This window comes from Nyctibius grandis, chromosome 12 (assembly GCF_013368605.1).
Source record: "Nyctibius grandis isolate bNycGra1 chromosome 12, bNycGra1.pri, whole genome shotgun sequence".
In the NCBI taxonomy this organism is placed as follows: Eukaryota; Metazoa; Chordata; class Aves; order Nyctibiiformes; family Nyctibiidae; genus Nyctibius; species Nyctibius grandis.
Window position 1 is genome coordinate 3,217,848 of NC_090669.1, and position 9,185 is coordinate 3,227,032.

General features: G+C 58.9%; 1 protein-coding gene across 1 annotated transcript; it reads right to left on the reverse strand.

Annotated features, from left to right (window-relative positions):
• Nucleotides 1-617: 617 nt before the first annotated feature.
• Nucleotides 618-1,931, reverse strand: LOC137669407 (metallothionein-1). The gene is made up of 3 exons (XM_068411496.1): nucleotides 1,854-1,931; nucleotides 1,451-1,516; nucleotides 618-891 (listed from the first exon to the last, which is right to left on the reverse strand). Exons 1-3 carry the CDS (start codon nucleotides 1,882-1,884, stop codon nucleotides 797-799), a joined length of 192 nt encoding a protein of 63 aa, XP_068267597.1. The 5' UTR covers nucleotides 1,885-1,931; the 3' UTR covers nucleotides 618-796.
• Nucleotides 1,932-9,185: the final 7,254 nt, after the last annotated feature.

Here is a 9,185-nt window from a genome sequence, read left to right on the forward strand (position 1 = left end):
CAGCGTGGGCATCACACCCCAGCGTGGGCATTGCAACCCATTATGGGCATCACATCCCATCATGGGCATCACATCCCATCGCAGGTATTGCACCCCATCATGGGCACTGCACCCCCTTGCAAGCAGCCAGGTGACCTGGGGTTCCCCATGGAAGCTCCCTGCCAAGCTGGTGGAGGTGGCGGGGGGATAAGCAGGGTGGTTCTTCCAGCCAGTTCAACTAAACTGCTGGGAGGAAAACTAAACCTGTTCCCCCGCCACCCCACCTGCCGTGGAAACGTTACCGCTGGAAATGGGCAGGGCTGCAGCGGTTATTATGCTGTCAGGTGAAGGCTTGTAATAACGAGCTGCTCATTAGCCCCAAGGATTTCTGGTGAAGGAGAGAGCATGGGATTTGCCCTTGGGTAACAACAGGGCAGGGAAAAAAACACCCTATAAATTACCTTGTTGCGCAGGGAAAGTGTTAAAATAAAGAGTCAGAGCTGCTGGTAGGGAGGGCAGAGACAAGACTGGAAGAAAGGAGCAAAAATAAGATGTGGGCTCTTTGCCATGACCCCCCAAATGCGCTGCCCTCCTGCTCCCCAGGGAAACCGCCCCGTCCAACAGAAGTGCCAGGCGCCTTATAGACCTTTATATACACATCGCTTTATTTAGGTAACTTATTACATGTCACAAGTGACAAACACTAAAGATATCTGAACACATATAAAAAAAACACCCCGACATACACAATAAGGTTATTCTTCTTCAGCCCCCCCAGATGTGCAGCCCCCCCAGATGTGCAGCCGGGCGTGGGTCCCTATTTGCAGCAGCTGCACTTGGCGGAGGGGGGCCCCTTGCAGACGCAGCCCTGCGCACACTTGGCACATCCCGCGGGGCAGCAGGAGCAGCAGCCTGTGGGGGGGAGAAAAATAAGTTGAGGACGTTGCTGGGGTGTCTCAGGGTGAGTTTTGGGGGGCCCCATGGGGGGTGGCTGGTTTGGACACTTCCCACCAACCCATGTCCTCCCCTTTTAGCAGCATCCCCATCCCCGGTGGTGTCTCCCGGGTTGCTTTTGCATCCAGGGGAGGCAGCAGGAGGTTGCGGGACCCCCAGGGGCTCCCCCCCAGCCCCTCGCTGTGCAAACCCTCCCGCACACGGCTCTGCCCGGGGCTCATGGCATCAGGAGCAGCCAGAAGAGATCCCGGTGCCAGTTTCTTCCCAGGACATCCCCTTGCGCTGAGCCTGAGGTGCCAGTGAGGGGTACACGGAGTTTTGGGTTACAGTGGGTGGTTGTATTGCCTGGTGGGGTGGGGGAAATTCACCCTGTGCTGCTTTGGGGGCAAAAAAATACGTGAGGAATAAACTCAGCTCCGGCAGTGCTGAGCCTGATTTGATTCCGTGTGCCCAGGGATGTGTAGTGGAACCCCCCCGAGTGTTTCTGCCGCCCCGTGGGGCTCCGGGCCCCCCTTACCTTTTTTGCACGATGTGCATTTGCAGTTTTTGCATTTGCAGTTGTCCCCGCAGGTGCAGGTGCCACCTAAAACACAGAGCAAAGGAGAAAAAGTGTTGAGAGGAGGTGAGGTTGAGAGAGGGGACCCCCCCACCCCCAGGGACCAGCGGGGTGAGGGCCGCAGGGTGAGCATCGCCGCCCCTCCAAGCACCCGCTCTTGGGCAGCACCGGCCGGGGCTCCTTCCTCAGCGGGGAGGTCACGGCGTTCCCGGTGAGATGCTCCAGGTGTGACACCGCAACACCGGGAGAGGGTTTCAGCACTGGGGATGGCGGAGGCGGCCGGCGAGCGGGAGCGTTGGTAGCCCCATGGGACTCTCTGGCTGCCGCAGCCCCCCGGGCCGGGCGGAGGGAAGCGCTGGCTTACCCGTGGCGCAAGGGCAGTCCTGGGAGTCCATGTCTGCCTGGGCTGGGTGCCGGCTGTCACACGCGCTGGGCGATGGGAAGAGCGGCTTTGGCAGGACTCGCAGCCGCCTCCTATTTATCCTTGGCCAAGCAAGAGCGAGTGCAAAACCTCCGCCCCTCGCAGCCTGCGCACGGCTCGGCCCTACACCTGCCCCGGGCGCTGCTGATTCACTCCCCGGGCACCCCGGCAGGACCTGGGGCTCCCACGTCCCCCCTCTCCGGGGTGCCAGGGGCAGCAGGGGGGTGCTGCCTGGGTGGCCACCGCTCCCCGCTGAGGTGTTGAGGGGGGTGCAGAGAACGGCCAGCTCTCATCACACAGATGGCACCTGCACTCCTATGGGCTGGGGGCTGAGGGGGTGCACCCAGGGCCACCCGCCCCAGCTGAAACCAAGCTGCTGAGCCCCTAGATGTCTCGGGGGGTGCACTGACCCCAGGGCTGCCACCACTGCAAGGAGCGCTCCTCCCAGAGCTGGCACAGTGGGGCGATGGGGGCCTGGCACGGGGGGTGACGGGGATGCGGTCCCTGCCCCAGACCCCGTCCCGTGGCTCTGACACCCTCCCCGCAAGCGGGGAGCAGCAACAAGCCGGACTGGCCCGGCCGGAGCCTGCCGTGCCCTCCCAGCGCCCCAGGATGGCAGCGCCCACGTCCCCTCGGCGCCGCGCATGGCACCTCGGGGGCCCCGTCTCCTTCCTGGCTGCGGTTCTCCATCCCACTCATCTGAATTAATTTCCACGCGCCATTAGCTGGGTGTGCAGGGGAGGAGGGTGGCGGGCGAGCTGCCATCACCCTGGTCAACTCCTCCGGCGGGTTTACCCACCCACTCGAAAGAGCAGTGAGGGTTTGGGGTGGAAGGCACAGAAAAAAATGATGCTTTCTGAGACAGAAGCAAGTTTGGGTGTGGGGAGGGACTGCCCCATGGCCAGGAGGCATTGACAGCTGTGGAGCATCCTTCCTCCTCCCCCCTGGGGTTTTCGGTCCCCTGGTGTCGGTGGTACCCCATCCCGGCTCCCCGCGCTCTGAAACTCCTTTGCTTCGGGGTTTTATCCTGGCTGGGCTTTCACCTGTGGCGCCTGGCTCAGGCGGTTTGTCGGCGGTGATGCTAATCCAGCCGAAACAGCGGGCCAGGGAGTATTTTTACCACCCAGCTGTCTGGGCATGTTGGGAGCTTGTTGGGTGACCTGGTGGGGAGCGGTGCCAGCGCCCCGACTCGGCGTCTCCTCCAGCCCAGCCAGGCCACGGTGGGAAATCGGTACGTAAAAGCCCGAGGAAGCAGAGCTGATGGGCCCCATCCTCGCGCTCGCCAAGGCAGCGGCTCGTCGGTGGCCCAGCGTGCCAGCCCTGCGGCTGTGTGAGTGTCACGCTGCTGATGATGCACCGGGGTGTGATGGCGGGGACGGTGCCAGGGACCGGGCGCGTGCCAAGGGTGTCAGTCGCTCCCGTGGGAGCAGGGAAACACGGACGTGATGGGGAACACACGTGCGAGTGGCCACCTGCCAGCCCCGGCTATGGCTCCGTGCGCTGGGGGGGTCAGGGCAGAGCAGGGGACATCTCCTCGGGGTCCCCGAAATAACCAGCTGAGCACTCCCACGGAGCAGGAACACGCCCAGGGAAACGCTTCCAGCTGTGTCGTGATGGATGCATGGGGATAGCAATGCCACCGCGGCACCCACCGTGGCCTCCCGCACCGCCTGGCACCCTTGGCCACCCGACCGAAGCTGTGGTCTTGGCAGGTAGCCCCTGTCCCCAGCTGGTGGTGGCCCAGGGATGTGGGGACGGGCAGCCCCTTCGAAGTGGTCCCTCTCCTCCAGCCCAGGGGGGAAGAAGGCGAAGGCCAACATGAGGGGACCAGGACAACGTGGGCTGTGCTGCGCAATCCCTGACACGCAAGGACGGGGCGGAGGAAAAGCTCTCCAGCACTACCCTCAGCTCGGACCCCGGCCCTTTTCCCCTTCTTTCCTTCCTTTCCTTGCACAAAGGGAAAAAGCATCTTCCAGGTGATGCAGGAGTGGGGATCAGGGCTCTGGGAGGTCTTGTGTTGCTCCTGGTCCATTCTGTGATTAATTTGGGATGGGGCTGGAGCAGCGGGTTGTCAGTCGGACACGCATCAGCTGGGCCACCTCCAGGAGCAGCCTGTAATTGGGGTGATGAGCTGCAGAGCCCAGACCCCGGGGACACCTCTCTGCTTCTTCAATACCGCCTGTTACAAGGCCCTGTGAGCCCCAGTTTGCCTTCTGGCCCCTGCCCTCCGTTTGCTGGGAGAGTCTGGGGGTTCCCCATTGTTTAGATAAGCCTGATGCTGCTCTCCAGAGCTGGGCACAACGGGCAGGGTCCCCATGCGACAGTTGTTCCCCAGCCCTTGCCGTGCCAGAGCCGTACCCCTCGTGTCCCCTGGGTGGGATTCCTGGCTCTGTCCTCGTGGCAATCACCCCAAGACTGCCGGGCAGATGAACGCGAGGAGTCAGCAGGATGCTTGGGCGCTCCAGGCAGAGCCAGGGGTGATGCTGGCCGGTGGGATGGTGAAGGCTGGGCTGGGGTAAGGGCTCTGCAGGGCACGGCAGGGACGGGGCTCCCCGGGAAGGAGTGATGGAGGCTGACAACCTTCAGGAAGCTGCAGTGGAGGCACCCATCCCTGCGAAGGCACCTGTGACACCCGGCGTGACTAGAGCTGATTGCCAAAAGCCACGGGACGGTGCTGGGACTGGTGCTGGCGGCTGGCAGTGACTCAGTGCCGGTGCCAGGCAGGCGAGGAGGACAGGCAGTGGCTGGCTCCCGAGGGGGTGACCTGGCACAGGTCTGCCCTGACTCCCCGCCGAAGACCGTGCGGCTCCAGTCACCCACGGTCATGCCGCGGCACGTGATGGACTGCTTCTGCCTCCAGTTGCCCACTATTTTCTGCAGCCAGCCCAACATGTCGCCTTCAGAGGACCCTGACTACAGGTCCCCCTCTCCCCTCTCTGAGGGCATGTGTCTCCCCAAATCACTCGCTCCGGGCTTGTTGCCCCCTCCCAAGCAGTGCCGGGTTTGGGGACACACCGTTCTGCTGGCAAAGCACCACGGCTCGAAACGCTGAAAGGCAGCGGGAAGCCACGGGAGCGATCGCTGCTTCGAAAGCAGGCTGGGCTTTCATTTGATGGGTATATCTCAGGTTGTTATTTGCTGATGATAAACAAGTGTTTGAAACACGGGAAATAGGTGCTGACGTCGTTTTGTTTTGCCAGCGCTTGCCAGCCCTTTGGCAGGGGAGGAAGAGGGTGAATCACCCCTCGCCTGTTCCCAACCGCTCCCTGTGGGCATAGGCAAAGCCTTGGAAACCATTTGGGAGCGAAACCGGATCGGTGGGGTGACCTCACACCGCGGAGGCTGCTTCCGCCCCCCCCCCCCCCCCCTCCCCGAAAACGGTGAGCAAAGACTTGTCCTGGTCTCTGTGGCAGACATGAGCTAAGCCCATCATCTGCTTTCCCTCCTCGCTCCTTCCCCGGGAGCTGCCCGCTTCCCTGCCAAACCCCTGCCTGCGCCTCCATCGCAGCTTGGGGAAAATACATCCCAGCTCGTGCTTCTCCGGGTGCTCAGCTATCGGCGCAGACACAGCGTGTCTCCGTTTCCCTGCGTAGCTGCACCCCTCGGTGGGCTTCGCCGTCTGTAGCAATGGGAGCGCGCCTTCGGCGAGGGCTGGCGAGGGCAGGTTTGCATCAAGCAGGGATCACACCGCGTGCTGCTTTCACAACCCCGCAGCTTTGATGTGGGCTGTTGGGAGCCGCCTTGCGACCCAGCCAGCTGCGCTAGGGCTGCGACTCCCAAAGCCCGGCTTTCTGAGCCCGGCTCAGCCGCCAACTCGTCCTATGGCTCCAGGCGAGGGCTTGGCATTTATTCCTTGTTTCTTATCTGGAAATGAGCTATCAATATTCCCTTCCCCTTGAAAAAAACAGCACGGAGCAAGTGGTGATTTGCTGATTATTTATTCGAAAGGGAAAGGAAGCAATGCCGAACCGACGCCGTGCAGTTGGGTCCAGGAGGGTGAGCCGGACCCTGCACACTCCCCACCGGTGCTGGGGTCTGCATCCCGAGGGACCCCGGCGCAAGGCGGGAGCTCCCGCCCGGCGGTGCGGGCTTCTGGGGCCGGGCGGTGTGTGTTCGGGCACGTCTGGAAGATGAAAGGGTTGATTCCTCTTTTGATCATGAAATTCTCATAAATGTTAATGGGATTTACTTCGAGGTCTAACGAGGGCAGAATTGCAGCCCCCAAGGGGAGGAAGGGGGTGAGGACCGACCAGGCTTTGGCTGGGATATAAAATGGCTCCAATTTACCTTGTCCCCCACCTGCGAGACCAGAGTACCAGTGGGTCAGGGGCTGCCCCACATCCCTGCAGACCCCCCGGGAAAGGGGGTCCCCAGGTGTCCCCCACTTTGCTCAGCACTGCTGGCACCTGCACACACAGGCTTTAAGCATCACCTTAACTCTAGGCGTCATTTTAACTCACGAATCTAGTGCTTTCGCAGTGTACAATTTGGATTTTCTTCTTTTTCTTTGGGTTTTTCCCCCTACATCTTCCCTTCCCTTTGCATCTTTCAGGTTCCCACAAACTTCAAACTCACCTGCTCCAACTCCTCACCACCTCCCCCAGCTGAAACGTGACCTGAAGTTTCCAAGTATCATTACCTTGGGCATATTTAATTATTTTATTCCCCTTTAGTTGCTAATTAGAAGCCAAGAGTAGAAGGGATGAGTTAATCCCTTGGGATGTCAAGCAGACACTTGCCTCAGCTTGCAAAGAAAACACCAACCCCCTCGGTATAAAGGCGTGAAATAAAAGGATGGGATATTTTCCTTGATGTCTTCATAGCCTTGCTCCTGAGATCCAGAGATCGTGGTTGTCTATCCCGGGAATGATTCACGCAGCTGCTGCATCGGATCCTGCCTCCCCCTGGAGCAGGGGGGAGGCAGGACCCGACGCAGCAGTTCTTCCTATCCCCATCCGAAGGCATCTTCCGTGCCATCCCATCCCAAGGATGTCCATGGGATGAGGGGAGAAACACTGCTCTGGCTCGGGCAGCAAACCTGGGATGGGGAAGGAGAAAAGCCCCTGCAGACAGCAAACTGCTGCTCAGACAGGCTCAGTCTTCATCTTAAGAAGCATTTAGGTGTGCAGATGCAATTGCTCATCCCTCCCTGCTCCCTCCAGCCATATTATCCCCTCCTCGAGGGCTGGAGACGGTTATGTTTTGCCAACATTTTCCCAAACTCCATATCTGAGCTCTCCTCAGGGTTTAGCATCTCACCAGGGGAGACAGAGCAAGGAGGATCCCCTGCCAGGCAGATAAGGGTGTTGTGAATTTTCGGGTAGATCTGAAGTCTTCGCCGAGAAACAGCTCCTGGGTGGGTGATGATGCTGATACCTGCTGGGCTGTCACGGCCAGCTTCTCCGTGCAACCTGCCTAGAAAGCCAGCAACCGGTGCCGAGCGTGTTTTGATTATATTATATTATATTATATTATATTATATTATATTATATATTATATTATATTATATTATATTATAATATTCTGTTCATAGAATATCTCAAATTGAAAGGGACCCATAAGGATCACTGAATCCAACTCCAATATGTTATGTTATGTTATGTTATGTTATGTTATGTTATGTTATGTTATGTTATGTTATATTATGATTGATATATATATTTATATTCCCCCAGGAGCAATAAAAGAGAAAGCGCTGGTCATGGGGCATCGCCTGGCTCAGCTTGTGCAGAGCAGCTCCGGGGCCGCGCAGGAAGGAGGACGGCGATGACCTCTCGCTGGGTATTGAGAGCCCTGCTCCAATGACAAAGCCGAGTCACCCCTTGAGAGCAGCCACACCGACCTTGGCCGTACAGCAGCCCCAGCTGTGCAGCAGCGATACCCGGGCTCTCGGCGAGGGTTATAGGGGATTTTCCCCCTATAAAGCTGGGGAAAGGGAAGGACCCTTGTCCCGAGCACAGCTGGATGGCTGCGACGTGAGCGGGGCAGTCGCCGAACTCAGGACTGGCTGCTGTTCATGTAGTATAGATGAGAAGCCTTTCAACCGGGGGGAAATGAGCGTGAAAAGTCATGATTTCAATTTTAAGAGTTTCAGAGCCAGCAAATCCAAAGTGGCAGCTGTAACAGGCAGCGTAATTTAACCGTCTTGCAGACACACTAAACCCAATACCATAATTAGAGATGCAAAATCGTATTTACAGCCCAGATCATATGTATTTAGCAAGAAGCTGGAATTTTCATCTCTTTACAAGTTTACCAGCCCATAAGGGTCTCTGAGTGCAGTTTTTTTTCCCCGTTTTGCTCGGTGGGGTTTGCAGAGCCCGGCAGAGCAGTGCTCGGCGCTGCTGGGAGAGGAGCTGGGGATTTTCCCGGGGGGGCAGCAGCATTTTCTGGGCTCAAGCAGCACCCGTTTGCCTGCCTGAACAGCACCCCGTTGCTTGCCTGAATTCACGCCGGCGCTTTGCCTTTGTGCTCCGGAATCCAAACCGGCACCCAGGAGGGGAGACCTCCTGCAAGGCTGGCACCGAGACCCGCGCCCGCCCAAAACGGACCCACAAAGGGGAAATAAAACCTCTCTTTAATATGCTGTGTGGGGTTGCTGCCTCGTTATCCGCGAGTATAACGGCACATTGATAGAGCTGCCAGAAAAACTTGGTAAAAACAATCAAAAAAAAAGAGAAAAAGGCGGTTGTCCCGTTGGGAGTCGCATGATCTCTGCTCAGTGCTGCCTTTGAGGGCCCTCCTTCGCATGCAGGGCAGGGACGCCGCTGCCGGCCAGGGCTTGGCCGAGGCACAAATAAATGCCAGCTTTCCTAGAAATAAAGGAGTCTTTGCCTCAGTCTGGTGGCAGGGGACAGATCTCCTCCGCAGGGAAGGGCTGTTGTCCCCGCGTATCCTTTTCCACACCTGCCTCTGGCTGGGATGGGGTGGTAACACGGCGGTGGATGGCAGGTGCTGGGTTCGGGCGCTGGTCGGAGAGCGCGGTGTATTTACAGCACCCGTGAAGGCTACGCCGGTAAAATTATTTCTTAAACTCAAAATAATTTAAGAATTTCTAAAGTCATGACCTTGAGCCAGGGTTTCCCTATCCAGCCTGTGGATGGGCAGGGAGCAGTCGCTGCGGGGAGAGCGGGCTGCTGCTGCTGCCCAGGGGGCAACGGCCTCTGCCCTCCTGCCCCCAGCTCCCCTCACTGCCCCCCTGCACCCCCCACTGCCCCCCAGCTCCCCCAGCTGCCCCCCAGTACCTCCAGTTGCCCCCCCAGCTCCCCTGACCTC